At 37.2% G+C, this 23987-nt stretch overlaps 1 protein-coding gene across 2 annotated transcripts in view; it reads left to right on the top strand.

The window, feature by feature from the left end:
* The first annotated feature begins 365 nt into the window (after nt 1-365).
* LOC131901617 (sulfotransferase 2A1-like) overlaps nt 366-23987 on the top strand; it is a 40796-nt gene continuing 17174 nt past the window's right edge. The window contains exons 1-4 of one of the 2 annotated variants that reach the window (XM_059252721.1): nt 366-512; nt 2402-2610; nt 4277-4403; nt 23514-23608. In XM_059252721.1, coding sequence (XP_059108704.1) covers nt 380-512; nt 2402-2610; nt 4277-4403; nt 23514-23608 — 564 coding nt within the window. In that variant the 5' untranslated portion in view covers nt 366-379. The remainder of the gene's footprint in view (nt 513-2401; nt 2611-4276; nt 4404-23513; nt 23609-23987) is intronic. The other variant, XM_059252722.1, reaches the window with a different exon arrangement.

Genomic DNA, 23987 nt, shown 5'->3' on the forward strand with positions numbered 1-23987 from the left:
GGCAAAATTTTTATGGTCTCTGTAAATTTTTTGCACATTTGAAACCATTGTGAATACTTAATTGTATTAGAAAGTATTTTAAACTAAGCCTTATTTTAATGTCTAAGTACTTGTTATTGAGTTTCTGGTTTGGGGTCATAACCTCAGGTTCACAATTCTCTAGATCATCTCTGAATAAGTTCACAGTTGCTTAATACAGCAACCTTTGACTGATAAATACAATCTGTGTTTATTCCTATCAGCAGCTCATTTCAGTACAAACTTTGGGATGTTAATGATTTTTTTGCCTGCACTATAAATTTTACCTCTCAGCATTTGCTTTAAGCTGAACAAGTGGTCAATGCTGGATTTCTCACAGCATCAAGACAGAGGTTTTGGGATGTCAGCCTACTTTTGGTTTGAAGGAATACCTTTCGCTGCTATAGCGCATAAAAGAGAAAATATTGAAGGAAGCCGTGATAAGTTTGTGATCAGAGATGAAGACACGGTCATAGTGAGTTATCCTAAATCAGGTAAGGAACATCACTGAGAATGATCCTGAACTGTCTGTGGAAGTTTTGGGCTTTAATCATCCTTTATTTAGGTGGTGAATGGAATGCTTTATATATCTCATGTTTTCCATGGTTTGTGGGCTTGGAGAGCTGTATCTGAGAGCATTTCCACTCAGAGGAAAAAGTCTAACCTAATCAATGTAGTCAGAGGAGCAATGACAGTGTTTCCTAAAGCAGATTCTGGTATTGGTTTTTCTCTGTGTGGAAGAGAGATAATGATGAGAATAAACAGATAAAATAGCATCAAGAAAAAAGGCATGAATGTAAGAATATGTGGAGGAGAGGACAAGGTCAGGTAGAAGAATTACCATGGACCTTCTTCACGTAGACGAGAGTCTCAAAACTCAAGGAAAAAAAAATAGGCATCATGGTCATTGGGGGAGGAGTGTGGTGGATGGCAGAAGCCGGTTAAGTATTAGGTTGCGCCAGGTGGTGGTGGCGCACACCTTTAATCCCAGCACTCGGGAGGCAGAGGCTGGCGGATCTCTGTGAGTTCAAGGCCAGCCTGGGCTACCAAGTGAGTTCCAGGAAAGGCACAAAGCTACACAGAGAAACCTTGTCTCAAAAAACCAAAAAAAAAAATTTAGGAATAAAAGACCATGATAAATGAAGACCACATGAGAATAGGAAGAAGCAAAGTGCTAGAGAGGCCCACAGAAATCCACAAAGATACCCCCACAATAGACTACTGGCAATGGTCGAGAGACAGCCTGAACTGACCTACTCTGGTGATAGGATGGCCAAACATCCTAATTGTCGTGCTAGAAACCCCATCCAATGACTTACAGAACCGGATGCCGAGATGCACGACCAGGCCCCAGGTGGAGCTCCAGGAGTCCAATTGTTGTTGAGACCAAGGTTGGATAAAGCACAGGGACAAATAGCCAAACGAATGGAAACACATGAACTATGAACCAATAGCTGAGGAGCCCCCAACTGGATCAGCCCCTCTGGATAAGTGAGACAGTTGATTAGCTTGAACTGTTTGGAAGGCCCCCAGGCAGTGGGACCTGGACCTGTCCTTAGTGCATGAGCTGGCTGCTTGGAACCTGGAGCTTATACAGGGACACTTGGCTCAGCCTGGGAGGAGGGGACTGGACCTGCCTGGACTGAATCTACAAGGTTGATCTCAGTCCTCAGGGAAGTCTTTGCCCTGGAGGAGATGGGAATGGGGGGGGTGTGCTGGGGGAAAGGTGCCGCGGGGGGATGGGAGGGGGGAAAAGAAGGGAATCCATGGCTGATATGTAAAATTAAATTAAATTATAAAATTAAAAAAAAGTATTAGGTTGCCAACATCAAAGGGCAATAACATGGAGAATCTAAGGGCAGTGGACTGCAGGAAAAGGATTCAGATAATAGCCCAGAGAATAATGCTAGAGAAACACTCATTGACAAATGAGCATATAATCACAAATACATGTGTGTATGGTAAATAGACACAGGAAATTTATTTAAGCTAAGGAGAAGCACTACCAATACATACAGTGCAGGATGGATGCATCTTAATGACATTGTATTAAATAAAATGTTTCAATCTCAAGGACAGATACCATGACTGCATACCTGACAAATATCTGGAATAGGTGAATTCACCGAAACAGAACGGTTCTTGACTGGAGGGAATGTTCAATAGGCAGGTGGGGTTTGCTGAGATTCTCAGTTTTGTTTGGTGACGTATTTTGAATCTTCTGGAAGAATATATTTTGTACTTACACGATGTGGATATTGCAAATACCACATGCTTTTGTGCTTGGAAACAGCTACATTGTAAACTGTATGGTTGTATATTGTTTAAGGCTTTTCAGAAGTGCTCTTGAAATGAGTGACAATAACTTTCCCTTCTTGTTCAGGAACTAACTGGCTTATTGAGACTGTCTGCTTGATTCAGACCAAGGGAAATCCCAAATGGATCCAATCTGTGCCTTTCTGGGAACGCTCGCCCTGGATAGAGTTTCAAGACGGATATCTAACATTAATCAATAAGGAAGGACCACGCCTCATGACTTCCCACCTCCCTTTCCATCTTTTCCCCAAGTCTTTCTTCAGATCCAAGGCCAAGGTAAGTGTCCAGTGGTTGAGAAATCTTTGGCCAAATGCTCATTGAAATTATTCTTCTGCATTGGGCCGTGGACCTCTGCCTGAAATTCATTCTGTGTAGATTTGGAGAGGGAAGTTGGGATTCTCACATACTAGGTGATGCTAATCTGTCCCCTCCTCAGACTATATCAGAGTACCATGATATCAACCACCTCTCAGTGATGCTGGGCAGATATAATGTGAAAAAGTGTATTATCACATTAGGGCATTCAGGGACTATACATACATGTCAAGTAGAGTTCAAACTCTAGTGTACAGTGGATATTACTGTTTTGTTGTCATCAAAGTCATTTAGCTAAAATTGATTCTACATACAGCCCATACCTAATGGGTGAATCACCCAAGCAGAGTTGCTCATAGGGAAAGCAGCCTGAATAGGCACTAATGCTGTAATTCGAGAGATTGTTCAACAATCATGGTTTATCTGTATCCATTGTGTCTTGCTGTGTCTAGCTGTCTATTAAAATCAGTAGCCACAAAAATCACTGACATCACTGATAGGGGATCTCCTAAAGGAATCAGAAATATCCAGGTTCTGACACATCATTGCTCACTGTTAATAAGAAAGTTTTGTGGACGTCCCCACACCTTAGAAACTATAAGTATTTATGCTTAAACACAAAGACAAATGTAGAAAACAATCTCTCTTGAAAGTATCACAATGAAGTTGTGATCGTAAAGCTATATATGTGTGTCTTATCAGGATTTGGAAAAATTTTGTCTGGAGAAATTAAGGCCTAAAAGATGAATTATATAATAATGTCACAATGAGCATTGGGACAAAATATTAATTTCATTAATTAATTAATACTATATTTTTTGAAATTTTTTCTTCTGTTTTTGAGATTGTACTATAATTAAATACATTATTCCCCCTTCCTCTTCCTCTCTCCAGGCTTACCATCATAACTCTCTTTTCTCTCTTTCAAATTTGTGTTTTTTTCATGATTTTTGTTACATCTATATATGTATCTACATATTCCTAAGTACCTTGGTACAATCTGCTCAGTATGTACAATGTTACTTGTATGTATGTTTTCAAGGCTAAGAAACTGGTATGGCATAACCAATTGCTATGCTTTTCCCTGGGGAAGTCTATTTCTTTCTGTCTCAGCATTTTTTAGTGCTCATGGGTCTTTGTGTTCACCATTTTGCAATGAAATGTTAGCATTAAACTCTGCATCATGATTCTTTTGAGAGTTTTCTTTTATAGTTACACTTACAGAAATCAATTAGTTTGTCATTTTTCAGATATATTTAACATAGTATGCATTATTCCATGTGCATAAGACATTCTTTCACAGTGGATGGATAATCTTTTACACTGTAAGATAATTGATCTTTACAAGTATTGAATCAATCTTGTTTTTTTTCTAGTTGCTGTTGGTTTTTTTTACAGTATTAGTGAACACAGTTATTTTGCTATTTCATTTTTGTAAATCAAAATTATAAAAGAAGATTCTGATAAATATAGATATTTTGCACTTCTGTTCATATTTTGTTCAAATAAAAATGATAAAAATTTTTAGAAACCTCACTGATATTTGATTGACTTTTCATATAAACTATGCCAGATAAAATCGGTTTATGACTATATTGACCTTCATTTACATGTTTTTCCATTTAAGGTGATCTATATCATCAGAAATCCCAGAGATGCTCTTGTGTCTGCTTATTTTTTCTTTCGTAACACAAAACTTATCGATAATCCAGAGTCACTAGGAACTTACTTTGAATGGTTTCTCAAAGGAAATGGTGAGTGTCCTGTTAAATATAGGGGTTGAGGGAGGCTCAGTTACATTTATGAAGACAAGGTGTGATATAGCTTAGGATGGCCTTGAATTCTCAATAGAGATAGGGATTACCTTGAAGATCTGCTCCTCCTCCCTCTACCTCATGAGTTCTAGAACTACAAGCACTCACTTCTATATTCTGTTTATTTAATTCTGGGCTTCAATCCCCAAGTCATTTATGTTATCTAACTTGGTTACAACTCTAGCCTTTAGTATATTCTGTAATTTTCTCTTAGCTCCGTCTTATTCCTCTACACTCTACCACCTGTTGATCCAAGGATCATTACCATTACAAACCTAATTGTGAAGTCTTCCTGTTCTCATAAACCACTGCCTAATGGCACAGCTACAGCTTGACCTATGACTAACCATCCTGGCAATATTTGGAGTAGCTAGTCTTTGTAGTACTAATGAAGATGTTATACCTTGTGGTTAACAGAACAACAGTGATAGCAACAACACTAGGACCTATTCCCTCCCCATCATGGATACTTGACCATGCTTACTGTATCAGATGTGAAGTCTTCTTAATCAGAAAATGATTGGTTACTCTGATACCACAATTGCAGTTATTGCACCAGTGGGTGTATGTTGTATGGATGTTTGAAATATAGATATCAGTGTCCATAGATGAGTGTAATATTATTGACAAGACTCTCCCACTAGAATCGTACATAAACCTTTTGTTACAATGAAGGCTATTCAGCAGAAAGGCATATTTCAGCTCATTACCAGTTTTCTTTCCTTATGTTGTGTGACAAGACTGGTTTTAGGAATAGGGTCTTAGCTGGGCAGTAGTGGTGCACATCTTTAATCCCAGCACCAGGGAAGCAGAGCCAGATGGATCTCTGTGAGTTCAAGGCCAGCCTGGTCTACAGAGCAAGATCCAGGACAGGCACCAAAATTAGACAGAGAAACCCTGTCTCGAAAGCAAAAATAAATAAATAAATAAATAAATAAATAAATAAATAAATAAATAAATAGGGTCTTACCAACCAGTTTTTGTGGGCAACTGACAATAATGACAATTGTCTATATTATTTGGATCCTCAGGCCCATTTTAGGCAACAACTCCTAGGGAGGCATCCCAATAATAGCAATGCAGTTTTTATTTTATAACCAATAACTTCTGGGAGCAGTAGTATCTGCTCATGAAAGCTGCCTTGATTTAAACTCTGTAATATATTTTTAAATGAGCTTACAAACTAATGAGTTTGTATATGGCATTTTCATATATTCTTGGTTTTGGTTAATTCTATCCCTAATTTACCCACCCCATTTTTGCATCCACACAATCACTCTCATATTCTCTCATTCATATTGATACCATATGTGTCCTGGTACTTCTCTCTCCTTAAGGTCTCTTTTTTCTTGCTACTCTTCTAATGGTTCTTTTCTACCTTCCTCTCCTTTATTTACACATCAAGGTAAACATGCTAATAATGTGTCTAGGATCCAAGTATGAGAGAAAAGATGCAGTGTTTGTCTATCTGTGCTTGTGTTACCTCATTAAGTATATTTTCCAGTTGCAACTATTTTACTGAGAATTTCCTAATTTCATCTTTAAAGTGGAATGAAATTTTATTGTGTGTACATATCACAATCTCATCTATTTTCTTTCTTTTTTTTTCCAAGACAGGGTTTCTCTGTGTAGCTTTGCGCCTTTCCTGGATCTCGCTCAGTAGACCAGGCTGGCCTCGAACTCACAGAGATCCTCCTGCCTCTGCCTCCAGAGTGCTGGGATTAAAGGCATGTGCCACCACCGCCCGGCCCTCATCTATTTTCAATTGATGAGCATCTAGGCTAAACCTGTTCTGTAGCTATTGTGAATAGAGCTGCAATTAGCACAACTGTTCAAGTGCCTATGCAGTTGTATATATCTAAGTCTATAGTAGTATATACCTACCTAGTTTGAGTAAATACCTAAGATTTGATAGCTGGGTCATATGAATTTTTGTTTTCATCTTTGTTAATGATTCCCACAGTGATTTAAATAATGGCTATGCAGTTTTCAGTCCCAACCGTGTTTTTCTTTCCCCACAATTTTTCTGAAAATTAAAAAAATTAAAAACTAAATTTTATTATAAAGCAACTTGTACATAAATAAAAACCAGATTCACCAAAATTATTGAAACTCAAAGTCTATACAATACTGAATTTATATACAGTTAGAATTGGTATCCAAAAGAGAAGCTGGGAAACATCATATTAAATGTTATAATTTCAGTATTGCTTATATTTCACCCAATTTTGGACCACAAAACCCCCAAATCCATGAGAAATTTAGAACAAGAATAACATTTGACTATATACTCTTTCAACAGTCCTGTCCATTACTTGCATCTACTTCTTTCTCATTCCTTTGTATTTAAATTATCTTTTCTTTTCAAACATTTTCAACATACACTTCAAACATTTATTTGTTTTTTTTTTCCTTTTTTTGTCTTTTTTGTTGTCGTTTCTGAGATGCATTTTCTCTATGTTACAGCTCTGGCATAATTTTTTTAAATAATCGTGGCCATTCGGACATAGATAAGATAGATTCCTAAGTTGTTTTTAGTTTTTATTTGTATTTTCTTGATAGCTAATCAAGGAATTTTTGATTTTGATCCATTTCTTTCTTTATATTGAATATTTTATTATCTTTAATTCTTTTTAGATACTAGATACACATTTTCTGGAAGCATATAACTTGCAAAGATTTCTTCCATTGTATTACCTGAATCTTCACATGATTAATTATTTCTTTTAGTGGATAGAAATCTTTTGATTTCAAGGGATCCCACTTGTTGAGTACTTGCCTTATTTTCTGAGTGAGATGAGTAGCATTTAGAAAGTCCTTACCTGTGATTACCTCTCAAAGTGCACTTCCTGTATTTTCCTCAACTGTGTCATAGTTTTGTATCTTCTGTTGAGGGTCTTGATACATTTACAACTGGTGTACATGTGTGTGTGTGTGTGTGTGTGTGTGTGTGTGTCTGTGTGTGTGTGTGATGAAGGATTAAGATTGAAATTCATTCTTCTACACATAGCAATCTAGTTTCTAAAAAGCCATGTACTAAAGATACCAAGATCTTACTTCCAATGCATGTTTTTGATATTTTGTCAAAAATACAGTGCCTGCAGTTGTGTGAACTTATGTCTTGGTTTTCATTTCAATTAATCCACATGTTTGTTTGGTGTCAGTGCTTTGCTGTTTTCATTTCTCTATCTCTGTAGCATAACTTGAAATAAGGTCCTATCTTTTTCCAAAGTTGCTTTGATTATGTGCAATTGTTTGTGCTTTTGTATGAATTTATTATTGAATTTGTTCTTAAGAAATTACAAAGATGTATAAATTATGTTCTGCTTATTGAAACCCTTTGCCCTCTGTTATCTCCCTCTCACCTTTAGTAACCCCCATTCCCTACAGTTCTCCTTTATAACTTTCACATCTCTTTATTGGTGACCCATTCAATTTAACCATGATTATTATCTTCTGTGGGAATGTGGGTTTTGACTACCAATAGAAACCTAGTTGGCACCTCACTGGGGACACAACTGAAGACAGTGACTTCCTACCACCCAGAATCATTCAGTATTCATAATTTCATTATGGAGTTGTATTGTCCAGAGAGTATCTGCATCAGTCCATGATACCTCATTTTTGGGCTAGTCTTATGCAGGATCTTTGCAGCTGCTTCAGTTGCTTTAAGATCATGAGCACACTTGTTCTGTCATGACCACATGTCAGCATTTTCCATCCATTCTCTTTCTTTTATTCAGCTTCTATATTATTTACACTCCCTCTTCTGCAATGATCCCTGAGGATTACAGACAGCTCTGTAGTGTTGAATTTAAGGATGAGCATTCAACCATTCTGTATTAATTTGAGTATAATTAATTTTTATTTCTGTGGATAACACTAAAATCTTGATTGGTATTGTATTGAGTCTGTTCATTGCTTTTGGTAGGATGGGCATTTTCATAACATGAATTTCTCTAGTCTGTGACCATGGGAACATTTTCCATCTCCTAACATCTGCATAAGATTCTGTCTTCAATGTGTTGAGGTTTTCAGTAATGAGGGCTTTGCCTCCTGGGTGTATTCATTACTTTTCTATTGCTGTGATAAAACACCATGAACAAGGCAACATATTGAAGGAATGCTTTGTTTGGAACTTATGATTCCAGAGTGATAAGAGTCAATCATTACCATTACAGGAAGCATGACACCAGGGAGACAGGCGTGGCATGGGGGTAACACCTGAGATCTCATACCTCAACCCACAAACAGGAGGCAGAAGGAGAGTACTCTTAACAGTGCTAGTCCTTGAAACCTTAAATCCCACCCCAGTGACATATTTCCTCCAGTAAGTTCATACTTGCTGATCTTCCCATAAGATACACCAACTGCGAACCAAGTATTCAAAACTGAACATTATATGGGACATTTTTAGAAGCCAGCACACTTGTTTAGATTTATTCTGAGATGTTTTCTTCAGATATTTGTTAAGAGACTGATATCTCTGATTTGTCTTTTAATTTGTTCATCATTGGTATAGAGAAACACTATTTATGTTTGTTTGATAATTTTGTACCCTGTCACTTTGTTAAAAGTTTTTATCAGATCTAAATGTTTTCTGCTAAACACTTTCAGTCTTGCATTGATAGAATTGTATCACTCAAGAATAGGTACTTTGACTTGATTTTTTTCTTGTTTGTACAGCTTTTATTTGTTCATTTATCTTTTTTTTCTATTTTAGAATTTGGTACTATATTTAAAATGAGTGGAGGAAGTCACTTCATTTTCTTCTTGCTTGTACTGGAAATATATTGGATTTCCCCCTACCTAGTGGAATATAAGCTACAGTTTTTCTACATATGGCCAATACAATGTTCCTTCTATTCTAAGTTCTTTGGCATTTTATATATGAGGGAATGATAAATTTTATCAAAAATTCTTTTCTTTATCCACACAGATTACAATGGGTTTTCTGTTCTTGACCCCATTTATAATATTCAATTTATATGGATTGATGTTTGTGTACTGAACCAGCCCATCACAGAATCTCTGGAGTAAAGTCAATTTGATCATGGTGAATGGTTGTTTTCATACAGTGAGCGTGTGTATGTGTGTGTGTGTGTCTGTGTGTCTGTGTGTACTTGTGCATGTGCATATACATATATATGTATATTGTGTTGGTCCATGTATACCCAAATGTGCATGTGGAAACCAGAGAAAAACTTAAAAGAATGTGCTCTTTCTTTTGACCATGTGGATTTAGGTCTTCAGGTTTGCCAATAAACAACTTTACCTGTTCAGCCATTTTACTATCCTTTGATAATTTCCTGAATGTGTTAACAAAGTATTTTATTGAGAAACTTCACATCTATGTTAATCATAGATCTTGATAGATATGATATTTTTGTGGTTGAATATTTGTCTGCTCTTCGTATCAAGATGATACTTCAAAAAATACTTTGGTAATGAGCCTTATTTTCCTTCTTTTATGTAACAGTTCAATAATCTTTGTGTTCTCTGAAGGTCTGGAAAAATTCATCTGATCTGAACATTTCCCTTTCTTTAGAGATTTTTATTTACTTTTGCAAACTCGTTGTTGTTATAGGCCTTAGAGTATTTTTATAACATAGTTTTTATTGATTCTTTGGGAATTTCTCATGACACATATCAGTCCCACTTATTGCCCTGTCCTTTCATATCTACCCTCCACCCTTGTATCCTGCCACCCAAAAGAAAATAAAAAATGAAAACAAAAATAAAGGCAAAAACAAATAACAAATATCTCACTGACCCCTCTGGGGAATGACAAGCTCTGCTATCAATCAGCAATTTTCTCTTACCAGTCACAGCTCTCACATCTCCAATTTTGGCATACTTGTACCTGTTCACTCCTCTGTATTCCCCATCTATCCACCACATATTTGTTCATTATAGTTGCACTGGGAGCTGTTGTGTGTCACACCACAGACCCTTTTACCCAAAAAGCTTTAATTTCAAATGTTCATTGCAATAAATGGCTGGTCTGGTCCAGGGCTTCTGGCTTCTGCAATACCATCAATACTGAACCCTCATCCAGACTCCTCTCAGATATCCTACTATTGCTCAAAATCAAGGAAATTCTGTGGCTATGGTTTCACAGGACCAGCTCTTTCCATCATATCCAGCAGCTTGTAGATAGAGTAGATGTCGGAGAGAGCCAACTAAAGACTGAGGATATGAGCTTCTGTGGTAGCTGAGTTGTTGAGCCTCAGTTTTTGCTGTGCCTTCTCTTGGCTTCAGAAGTGGCAGATGAGAGGCAGGGTCAGGACTGACTATTTTACAGGTTTATTTTGTGTTATGTGTAGAAGGGTTTTGTTGCACGCATGTGTGTTTTTTCGATATGTGTCTTGTGCCACAGAGGCAGGAATATAGCATTGTGAGCTATCATGTAGCTCAGTTTTCCAGGCCCTCCTGCATTTTAAAATCTCATTTGAAAAATCTGTTATTCTGACAGACCTTCCTTTACATTTGACTTAGTGTTTCTCCCTTGCCAGTTTCAATGTACTTTCTTTAATTATAATTTTATGAGGGAAATATATTTTCTGGTCTTGTATATATGGTATTCTAAATTACTCCTTTATCTTATCTGGCATCTGTTCTAATAAAATGCAACCTAGAGAAAAAAGGGCTAATTTTGTTTACAACTCCAAGTTACAGTTTATTTTTGATGAGAAGCCTAGGCAGGTAATTTAAGGCAGTGTGTTCACAGACAAGAGTAGAGAGACAATAAATGTTTGCTCTTGCTTTCTTGCCCTCAGTTAATATTCTCTTACCTTAATATTTCCTGAACCCACCTGAGTAGAGAATGGGGCTGCCACAATAATTCTTCACCTTTTACATCATCAATTAACAATCAGGACAATCTTTCATTGATATACCCACAGGCTTATGTGATCTAGATAATTCCTCATTAAAAATCTGTTCCAAGGTAGTTATAGGTTGTGGCAAGTTATCAGTAGATAATTTTAATGTAACACCTCTTAGATTTTTTCCCATAGAGTTATAGATATCTTGGAATTCCCACTCATATCTTCTTCCTATATTATCTTTGTTCTTATTGGATTGTCCCACATCTTTCACCTTGCCTTCACACCATGATATATTTTTCATTTAAAATTTTCTTATTTATTGTGATCTAGTGTACATGTGTGCATAAGTGTCTGTGTGGGTACACACATCTCACAGAACATTTGGAAGAACCTGAGAAAAACCTTGTGGAGTCAGTTGTCCATTTCTAATTTATACGGTTTACAGAGACTGATGTCTGACTCAAATGGACTTAATCGACATCTACAGAACATTCCATCCTAACAAAAAAGAATATACCTTCTTCTCAGCACCCCATGGAACCTTCTCTAAAATCGACCACATACTTGGTCACAAAACAAATCTAAACAGATACAAAACAATTGGAATAACCTCCTGTGTTCTATCAGACCACCATGGTCTAAAATTGGATTTCAACAACAACAAAAACTACAGAAAACCTACAATCTCATGGAAACTGAACAATACCCACCTGAATCACCAATGGGTTAAGGAAGAAATAAAGAAAGAAATTAAAGACTTCCTAGAGATCAACGAAAATGAAGACACCACATATCCAAACCTATGGGACACTATGAAAGCAGTACTAAGAAGGAAATTCATAGCACTAAACGCCCACATAAATAAGCTGGAGAAATCTCACACTAGTGACTTAACAGCACACCTGAAAGTTCTAGAACAGGAAGAAGCAAAGTCTTCCAGGAAAAATAGATGCCAGGAAATTATCAAAGTGAGAGCTGAAATCAATAAAATAGAAACAAAGAGAACAATACAAAAAATTAATGAAACAAAGAGTTGGTTCTTTGAGAAAATCAACAAAATAGACAAGCCCTTATCCAAACTAACCAAAAGAAAGAGAGAGAGCATCCAAATCAACAAAATCAGAAATGAAAAGGGGGACATAACAATAGACATTGAGGAAATCCAGAGAATCATCAGGTCATACTTCAAAAACCTCTATTTCACAAAACTGGAAAACCTAAAAGAAATGGATAATTTTCTGGATAGTTACCACATACCTAAATTAAATCAAGACCAGATAAACTATTTAAATAGTCCAATAACCCCTAACGAAATAGAAACAGTCATTAAAAGTCTCCCAACCAAAAAAAGCCCAGGACCAGATGGTTTCAGTGCAGAATTCTACCAGATCTTCAAAGAAGAGTTAATACCAATACTCTCTAAATTGTTCCATACAATAGAAACAGAAGGAACATTACCAAACTCCTTCTATGAGGCTACAATTACCCTGATTCCCAAACCAAACAAGGATACAACAAAGAAAGAGAACTACAGACCGATCTCCCTCATGAACATTGATGCAAAAATACTCAATAAAATACTGGCAAACAGACTCCAAGACCACATCAAAACAATTGTCCACCATGATCAAGTAGGATTCATTCCAGGGATGCAAGGATGGTTCAACATACAAAAGTCTGTCAATGTGATACACCATATAAACAAACTCAAAGAAAAAAACCACATGATCATCTCACTAGATGCTGAAAAGGCATTTGACAAAACCCAACACCCCTTCATGATAAAGGTCTTGGAGCGATCAGGAATACAGGGAACATACCTAAACATAATAAAGGCAATTTACAGCAAGCCAACAGGCAACATCAAATTAAATGGAGAGAAACTCAAAGCAATTCCACTAAAATCAGGAATGAGGCAAGGCTGTCCACTCTCCCCATACTTATTCAATATAGTACTTGAAGTTCTAGCCAGAGCAATAAGACAACATAAGGAGATTAAGGGGATACAAATTGGAAAGGAAGAAGTCAAGCTTTCCCTATTTGCAGATGACATGATAGTATACTTGAGCAACCCCAAAGATTCCACCAAGGAACTGATACAGCTTATAAACACCTTCAGGAACATAGCAGGATACAAGATCAACTCAAAAAGATCAGTAGCCCTCCTATATACAATGGACAAAAAAGCGGAGAAGGAAATCAGAGATACATCACCCTTTACTATAGCCACAAATGACATAAAATACCTTGGGGTAATACTAACCAAGCAAGTGAAGGACCTATATGACAAGAATTTTAATTCCCTGAAAAAAGAAATTGAAGAAGATGTCAGAAAATGGAAAGATCTCCCATGCTCATGGATAGGCAGAACTAACATAGTAAAAATGGCAATCTTACCAAAAGCAATCTACAGATTCAATGCAATCCCCATCAAAATACCAACACAATTCTTCACAGACCTGGGAAGAATAATACTCAACTTCATATGGAAAAACAAAAAACCCAGGATAGCCAAAAGAATCCTGTACAATAAAACAACCTCTGGAGGCATCACAATCCCTGACTTCAAGCTGTACTATAGAGCTACAGTAATAAAAACAGCTTGGTACTGGCATAAAAACCGACATGTGGACCAATGGAATCGAATTGAAGACCCTGACATTAATCCGCACACCGATGAACAAATAATTTTTGACAAAGAAGCCAAAAGTGCACAATGGAAAAAAGAAAGCATCTTCAACAAATGGTGCTGCCAAAACTGGATATCAACATGTAGAAGGCTGCAAATAGATCCATATCTATCACCGTGCACAAAACTTAAGTCCAAGTGGATCAAGGACCTCAACATAAATCCAGCTACTCTGAACCTGCTAGAAGAGAAAGTAGGAAGTAGTCTTGAACGCATTGGCATAGGAGACCACTTCCTAAATAGAACACCAGTAGCACAGACACTGAGAGAAACAATCAATCAATGGGACCTCTTGAAACTGAGAAGCTTTTGTAGGGCAAAGGATACGGTCAACAAAGCAAAGCGACAGCCTACAGAATGGGAAAAGATCTTCACCAATCCCACATCTGACAGAGGACTGATATCCAGAATATATAAGGAACTCAAGAAATTAGACATCAAAATGCCCAACAGTCCAATTAAGAAATGGGCTATAGAACTAAACAGAGAATTCTCAACAGAGGAAACTCAAATGGCTGAAAGACATTTAAGGAATTGCTCAACATCCCTAATCATCAGGGAAATGCAAATCAAAACAACTCTGAGATACCACCTTACGCCTGTCAGAATGGCTAAGATCAAAAACACTGAAGACACCTTATGCTGGAGAGGATGTGGAGCTAGGGGAACTCTCCTCCACTGCTGGTGGGAGTGCAAGCTTGTACAACCACTTTGGAAATCAATATGGCGCTTTCTTAGAAAATTGGGAATCCATCTCCCCCAAGATCCAGCTATACCACTCTTGGGCATATACCCAAGGAATGCTCAACCACACCACAAGAGCACTTGTTCAGCTATGTTCATATCAGCGTTGTTTGTAATAGCCAGAACATGGAAACAACCTAGATGCCCTTCAACTGAAGAATGGATAAACAAAATGTGGTACATATACACAATGGAATACTACTCAGCAGAGAAAAACAATGACATCATGAGGTTTGCAGACAAATGGATGGACCTAGAAAAAATCATTCTGAGTGAGGTATCCCAGACTCAGAAAGACAAACATGGTATGTACTCACTCATAACAGGATACTAGATGTGGAACAAGGATGACTGGACTGCTACTCACATCACCAGGGAGGCTACCTGGAAAACAGGACCCCAAGAAAGACACAGGGATCACCCAATGACAGAGAAATGGAATGAGATCTACATGAACAGCCTGGACATGAGTGGGGGTAGTGAAGGGTGAGGGTCGAGGGAAAGAGAGCTTGGGTGAGTGGGAGATCCCAGCTGGATCAACAACAGAGAGGGAGAACAAGAAATAGGAGACCATGGTAAATGAAGATCACATGAGAATAGGAAGAAACAAAGTGCTAGAGAGGCCCACAGAAATCCACAAAGATACCCCCACAACAGACTGCTGGCAATGGTCGAGAGACAGTCCGAACTGACCTACTCTGGTGATGGGATGGCCAAACACCCTAATTGTCGTGCTAGAAACCTCATCCAACTACTGAGGGATCTGGATGCAGAGATCCATGACTAGGCCCCAGGTGGATCTCTGGGAGTCCAATTAATGAGAATGAGGAGGGTTTATATGAGCGAGAATTGTTGAGACCAAGGTCGGATAAAGCACAGAGACAAATAGCCAAACAAACGGAAACACATGAAATATGAACCAATGGCTGAGGAGTCACCAACTGGATCAGGCCCTCTGAGTGGGTGAGACAGTTGATTGGCCTGATCTGTTTGGGAGGCATCCAGGCAGTGGCACCGGGTCCTGTGCTCACTTCTTGAGTCGGCTGTTTGAAACCTGGGGCCTATGCAGGGTCCCTTGGCTCGGCCTGGGAGGAGGGGACTGGACCCACCTGGACTGAGTCCACCAGGTTGATCTCAGTCTGTGGGGAAGGCTTTGCCCTGGAGGAGATTGGAATGGGGGGGCGGGCTGGGGGGAAGGTGAGGAGGGGGAGGGGGGAGAAAAAGGGAATCTGTGGCTGATATGTAGAACTGAATTGTATTGCAAAATAAAAATTAAAAAAAAAGTTATCAGTAGATAATTTTAATGTAACACCTCTTAGATTTTTTCCCATAGAGTGATAGATATCTTGGAATTCCCACTCATACCTTCTTCCTATATTATCTTTGTTCTTATTGGATTGTCCCACATCTTTCACCTTGCCTTCACACCATGATATATTTTTCTTTTAAAATTTTCTTATTTATTGTGATCTAGTGTACATGTGTGCATAAGTGTCTGTGTGGTACCCACATCTCACAGAACATTTGGAAGAACCTGAGAAAAACCTTGTGGAGTCAGTTGTCCATTTCTAATTTATATGGTTTATAGAGACTGAGGTCTGGTCATCAGGTTTACATGATAAGCATTTTACCCATTGTCATATCATTACCACACAATTCCTTTTTGTATCACTATTTAATTCATTTACAATGTATTTGTTGTGGAGATCATTTTGTGCTACTTTATACTTTTCATTTTACAGTATAGCTTATTCTTTAAAATTATATTATCATAGGAGTTTGACAGAAGGCTCTGGCCAAAAGAACTTAATGCTTTTTAGAAGAAGGTGCTTTGTTTCCCAGAGCCCTCACAGAGTGGCTCACTACTTCCTGTAACTCTAGCTTCAGAGGAAACCAACACTCTCAGCTCTGTAGACACACACACACACAGACTTGTACTCACATAAGAACATATAAACATACAAAAATAAAAATACAATAAACCATTGAAAATTTATTTCTTTATCCACAAGTTTCTAGAGATTTGTATTTTCTCCAAATATACATGTTTAAAATCCCCAGTCTCTTTCTACTTTTCCTGCTCTCTCTCTCTCCTCTTCCCCCACACCTCTTTCTCTACCAGTTTACTTATGTACCTCACTCTGGTCATTCATGTAATTATTAATGTGGTTATATAACCTTGATACATACCTTCTTTTGATTTTACTCAACAGGTTGCTTTATTGATGGTAATCTTCCTTTCTGTCATATTATGAGATGCCATGCTTTACATATTTGTAACTGGAGCTTTCAGACTTCCTCAGGAAGTTGTCCAGGTGGCAAGAATGTACTTGACTTGTTATTGAATATTACTTACCACTAACACTAAAATTTTGTGGTTGTTTGTTGTTGGATACAGCCACTAGGTCTCATAATTTGATACTTATCAATTAAAGTGTAACATATAATAAATTTAAAAATACATAGATTAATATTTATTGGCTAATTTAAGATATAAAAGCTACAATGAAAAAAGCTTGCAGTTATAATTAATATAAGCCTCTGTGTGTTTAAATTGGTTCTGGGTGGCTGTGGGCCAGGCAGGACACAGGAAAGCTCAAGCTACATTTAGTGCCCAACATGGGGCAAGAATTTCCACCCAAAACTTGAGAAAGTTTAAAAAAAAGGATTCTAAAAGGGAGCTAAAAACAGCTTCCTAGTGTGTCTGTCAGGCCAGCTGCAGCCTGAGGGCTTGAGTATGGCAGGTTTGTGGCATGTGGGCTTGAGCATGGCAGATTCCCTCCAGAGTATAGAGAAGCATCCCCATGCTGCATTGTGGATTTAGCTTTTGATGGTATGGACAAAAGAAAAAAAGGAAGAGGCTTTGGGCTACACATTTCTGGGTGGAAGCACAGACCCACAGCCTCCTGGAGTCAGTGGACATCATGGCTCCTAGAGACAATGGTGAATTATCTCCACCATGTTGAAAAGCTGAGGTGGGCAGAGTCAGCACCCAAGACTGTCACTTCAGTACTAGCCACTGCAGTTTAAAGCAATAGACTCACAATGAGACAGATTCAAATGGGATAAACCCTAAAGAGTTTATAGTGTGTGTAAAAATATATATAGGCTTAGAAGAGAGAGGAAAAGGAATATAGAGAGTTATATAAAATAGGTTTTAAAGAGTAAAGTCTTTAAAGAGACAGTAAAAGTAATATAAAAATGAGCCACATAAAGATGGAAATCATACACAGAGTCTGGATTATGTTGTCATTGAGATTTTTAACTGTAGAAAGACATTTGATTATAAGGGCTGCTTTGTTAAACCAATATATGTATTTTAAAGGTATTTTGACTTAAAAATTTGGATCTAAGGATATGTTGCTTTGGAAAGGAGGCTCTGCGTTTTTTTCCACAGAAAGCCAGAGGCTATGGATTTGTTCCAGATTAAGAAGGTTCAGATTTGATCAAGCCAGACATCCTGAACCTTAACAGGTGGTACCTGTCAAGAATGGTTATAACCAGGCTTCCCAGGACTTGAACATTATCTCACATTTTCTCAGGATTCCCCTAAGATTACCAGCACCCTCAATCAGCAGGGGTAGTATGAGAAGCTACTCCTAAATTCCCAAAATATTGTTTATAAATGTTTATTTTTGTTTAAAGCAGGTGGATTATAAATACAATTTATTTCTCAAGAGGAAAAGAGAATGTTATAGATATGACAAGATGAAAGGGTAGCTTATTATTTAAAAATGTTTTACATTGCTATGGATTTTAGTTTATTGATACAAATTTAAAGTTAATTTTTTTGTGCTGTATGTATATTTATACTCTTTTTGGAATTATTTTTTTTTGTGCAACTCATTTAAAGTTGTAATGTATCATTAAGAAATACATATTCATAGTTAATCATCTAAGATAATCAAACTTGTAGTCATGTTAGTTAAGTTGTCTAGATATACATAGATATATTTCAATTATGTACGTAATCTTCAAACAGTTCAAAGACCTAAAGAATATGGAATTTAAAATATTTTAAGAACTTTGACTTTCTGGACATTGAGACATGTCTGCTCCTGGCAGCACCAGTCTACTTCAGAGAAGATAATGGGCCTTGAAGAAACTCATTATGAAGTTTGCTTTCTTTGTTGCAAAAGTTAGCCAACGGACAAAAAATTGCCCTTGCCTTGATTGCTTGACAATAAATATGTTGAATTAAGTGGACATGCAGGACCCATAAAAGGTGACCACTGAATTTTGCAAGATAAGATGGTTCTTCAGGTACCTACTTAACAGATGAGACTGCCAGACATTCCACAGGACACAGAGAGAAGCAACTGAGAGACACTAGGCCTATAGACTAATTAAGGATGCAACAATGTTGCATGTAACTGTTCAGGTAGCCAGCTCTCTCTGTCATTCTAGATTTTTGGAAGTTGCGTACAATGTATTTCTTGCTTACTTAAGTAATATATCCTTCTGGGGTCTTTGATGTAGTTGAAGACTAGATAGTTCTAATTATAATTTCCCTTGGTTATGATAAAAGTTAAATTACATACGAAACCTTAGACTCACACATATAGGACAGATAGAATATTTTCTTTAATTTTACAAAATACAAATAGATTAGATATTGTAACTGTAATTATTGCTTGATAACTATTTTGTTATTTGTAATTTTAATATGTTAAGTTAAAACCTTCCTTTTGTTTAGACAGAAAAGGGGAAATGGTGAGGAAGTGTCATTCTGTATTCTGTGAATATGTGTTGCTTGATTAGTTGATAAATAAAGCCATTTGACCTATAACAAGGCAGTTTAGAGGCAGGGTAGAAATTAAAAGAGAGAGACAGGAAGAATGAGAGAAGAGATGCCAGTGAGCCACAGTTATGCAGTTAAAGCCACAGAACATGTGGAGATACACAAATTAATAGTTATGGGATAATTTAAGATATAAAAAATAGCTAGCAAAAAGTTTGAGCCATGACCTTGCAGTTATAATTAATATAAGCTTCTGTGTATTTACTTGGGGGGGATGCAAGTGGGAGAGATGTGTCCCTATCACCAGCAGGTCAGGACACATGAAATCTTCCAACTACAGCCTTGTTGGGAATACACTTTGTAATTCATGTCCCCAAATACCTTTTAAGACAATTTTCCAAAGCAGAACTGCTATTAATTATTATCAATATTTCTTATTAGCTTATTTTTGGTGCACTCACTAACATGCTTTTGGTTTTTTTGGTTTTGAGACAGGATCTGTTGTATCCCAAGTTGACACGAAATTCATTATGTAATTGAAAATTACGTTGAATCCCTGGTCTTTGGGCTCTCCCTTCTGTTTTTTTTTTTTTTTTTTTGGTTTTTCAAGACAGGGTTTCTCTGTGTAGCTTTGCGCCTTTCCTGGAACTCACTTGGTAGCCCAGGCTCGCCTCCCTTCTTAATTTTTGCATTACATATGTGTGACACATCATTTCACTTGGCTTCTAGCTTTTCTTTTTATGCATGTATGTATTAGTGTTTATGATGAAGTGCATGCAAATGTGAAAATGTAGGTGTTCTTATGCTAAAGACAGATGATAATATCAGGTGTTGAACCTTGATTTCTACCTTGTTTGAGACAATCTCCTTCTTGTACATCCCTTGTATGGCACATTGGCAGGTCCTAAGCTTGTAGGCAATCTCCTGTCACCACCTCTCATGTCATAGTAGGGGTACTAGGTTTAAAAAAAAACAGGCTTCATCACCATGTTTGAATGGATTTTGAGGATCCAAACTCAGGTCTTGTGACATACAAGGCAATTGATTATCTTTGAGCTATCACATGTGCCCAGCTTTCAATCTCTTTAAGTAACTTAATTCTCTCATATATTATGCAATTCACTTTATCTCTACACATTCTCTGTAGATCATTTATCACCGCCAGGTTTCAATCAAATCTTAGATTCATTGAATTCATGTGTCCTACTTCTCTGGCAATGACTTAAGTCTTACTTTCTCTCCTGACTAGATTCAGTTGGTTCTTCAGATAATGGGGAACAATACAAGCCTGCAATGGAGGGTGAGGCATGAAGAGACAGCACAACTAGACAGGAACAGTTAGGACACTCTGACTAGTGAAAACACATCAAAATAGTACTAGAAATGTAAATGATACATTGGGTTGAATGTGGAAGGCTATGCCTTGAACATCTCTAGCTGTCTATGATTTGCTGTCTTTGGTCTTAAGGACTCATTATTCACAAGTTGTGGAACCTTAGAGGTGGTTGTTAGTGGGAATAGATCTCCCTCAGAAGGGGTTAATAGAGTTCTCCAGACATTATGGTAATAAAAAGTCCCAAGCTGGAAATGCTCAGAATCCTCTGGCTTCTTGTACTCTTGTGATCACATTTTACCAACTCATGCCTTTGTCACTGCTACTTGCCAATAGGATGTCTCCTCATGGCACCAGTAGTAAATCTGTGAGGTGATGAGTTCACTAATGAACTGGATTTTATCTGCTTACTAACTTTGTGTGTGTGGTAAATGGTATCATTGAAATGATGACCAGCCTTCAGGAGCTCAAGGATTGAAGAGGAAGCCATAGAGTCAGCAAACTAATCACTTAATTTGACTTTACTATCTGAGGGTGTAAAACTTAATTCGCTGGGGCCAGAGAGAGGACAAAATTTAACTCTCTGGGGCCAACAAAAAAGGAGGAAACATGCACAAACATTTGTATTTCTCCATCATTTTCTCTCTGTTCTTCCTCTATGTTTCTGTTACAGCTTGTACATCTGAACAAAATCTCTCAGGCAATATAAAACTTACAATGTGGTTACATTCTATTTGTCAAGTGCATGAGTACAATGAATAGAGTTAGAAAACATAATTTCCAATTTCCCTCAAGTGATTAAACATCCTACATATTATGGATGTAAAACAAATTATCCCACGAACCCACATACATTCATATCCAAGCAACTTGGTATAGATTAAAAGAATATATATAGATTAACAGAATATAAGCCAGTAAGATATATTTCTCAACGATTGTTTTACTGCCAGGCTGAATTTTGTGGTTACAAAGGAAGGATCGATAATTTTATTACTTATCTCAAATGGTAATCCTATGAACAATCTTAAAAGAATCACAAACCCAAATTATTATGTATAAAAAACAATCATTCTTCTGTCTTTTAAATACTCAGATTGTGTATTCATTCATCAATAGCTTTTTTGTATCAGGAAGCAGAGGGCATAAATGGGCATTTATTAATCACTGTCTTTGAATTAATTATCAGGATTTAAGGCATTAAGGAATTAATCATCATCTTGGATTGCCAAACTATCCTAACAAGAAAGATCCATCTGCAAATAATAACTAGGCTGCTTTGTTCTTGTTTCTTGACCTCGATGAGTCCCTCACTCAACTATGTGCCTTTCTAAACTTTAGATGGTTTCCCCAAGTTTTTCATCTCAAAGTTATTAACAAAATTATCTTATCCTATCTATAAGTCATATTGAAAGCTTTTTTTTTAGCTATGATGCACACTGAAGCCCATGTCACATCTCTCAACATTAAGATTAAAAGAACTTGAGCTAGCTTAACTTCTGGGACACAATTGTGTTCTTGTTCATTTTTTACTCTTTTGGGTGGTCTACCACCCGGCTCCCAAATGTATCACACAAGGAGGCTTATTCTTACTTGTAAACACCTGGGCTTAGTTTGACTTGTTTCTTGCCCGCTTTCCTTAACTTCAATTAACTCATCTCTCTTTTGCCTCTGGGATTTTTCCCATTCTCTTACATCTGTAAATCTTACTCTTACTCTTACTCCTACTGGCACTGGCTGTGTATCTGGTTGGCTGACTCTGATGTCCTCCTTCTTCTCTCTCATTCATTGATCATTTTTACTCCCAGAATTCTTCTACATATTCTCTGCCTGCCAGCCCCTTCTGTCCTTTCTCATGCCTCACTATTGGCTTCAGTTCTTTATTAGACCGTCGGGTGTTTAGACAAGTACCATAACACAACTTCACAGAGTTAAACAAATGCAACATAAAAAGTAACATACTTTAAAATAATATTCTACAGCACAATTGTTTTTCTTAATCATTAACCTAAACCACAATCCATATGGATCCTCAAAAGAAACTAGGTATGTGACATTTCCTTGTTCTTGTTTTCTATTCTCTGCAGCCCATGCTTTATCATGGGCAGGGGAAACACCATATCTTGCTTTTGACTTTATTAGTTTCCCTACGAAACTAAACTCTATCATAATCAATTACTATATTTATTAAAGAACCTAAATTACCAAAATCCCATTTAAACTATCACTATTATTTTGTATAAAACCATTGCTTTAAACAGAATAGCTTAGGAGGAAATAATTTTTACAATAATTCACAAATAAAAATGCCCGGTAGAATAGGATATTTCCCGGAGATAGTCATAATAAATTAAGGGAAGTGGGGATTTTCCCACATACATTCACACCATTCTAGATACCATAGGAAAATAGCAGCAGCAAAAATGTAAAGGTGCAACATTAGCAAAAGACATTCTAGAGCCAAAGCCTTTGGGGCCTTACCTATCTGTGATTCACCCATTAGAACTTTCCTTCCTGGTGGATCAACCTACTGATCTTCAGTTGCCACCTAATGCTCCTCTGACATGGCTACATAAAATATCACATTAAATGCTGTAAATACTGGTTTTGTTTTTCTTAGTAAATTTCTCTGCCATTTGTGGAAAGTGAATAATAATAGGCAGACCTCAATTTTATTCTTTGTAATCAATAATTTCCTTCCCCTTTCACACAGTGCTATATGGATCATGGTTTGAGCACACCCGTGGCTGGCTGTCTATGAGAGGAAATGACAACTTCCTGTTACTGAGCTATGAAGACATGAAAAGGGTAACTGTCATTCTTACAGCAATCACAAAATCCTTTAGCAATTCACCCCATGCAGCACCCTACATTATTCATTATCCCTATTCCACCTACTCTATCACTGGTAGGATCATGAAGAGTCACTAAATGTGATATTATACCCTATTTCCTTTATTAAGATGCATCTGTCACTTACTCTCCAGCCTCCTAGTCACCCTACTTGACCCTGAAGTAGGTTGGAGAAGCTCAAACTTGTTCTAGTGGTTTTTCAATTCTGTCTATGCAACAATTTTGATACAGTTGATAATCCAGTGGTAGTGGGGAAGGGGTAAATAGTGTCATTCCACTGGTGTGCCGAAATGTATGCCATCTCTCTTTGATGAAAAGAAGAGGGACAAAGGCA

Source organism: Peromyscus eremicus, unplaced genomic scaffold (genome assembly GCF_949786415.1).
Source record: "Peromyscus eremicus unplaced genomic scaffold, PerEre_H2_v1 PerEre#2#unplaced_143, whole genome shotgun sequence".
Taxonomy (NCBI): Eukaryota; Metazoa; Chordata; class Mammalia; order Rodentia; family Cricetidae; genus Peromyscus; species Peromyscus eremicus.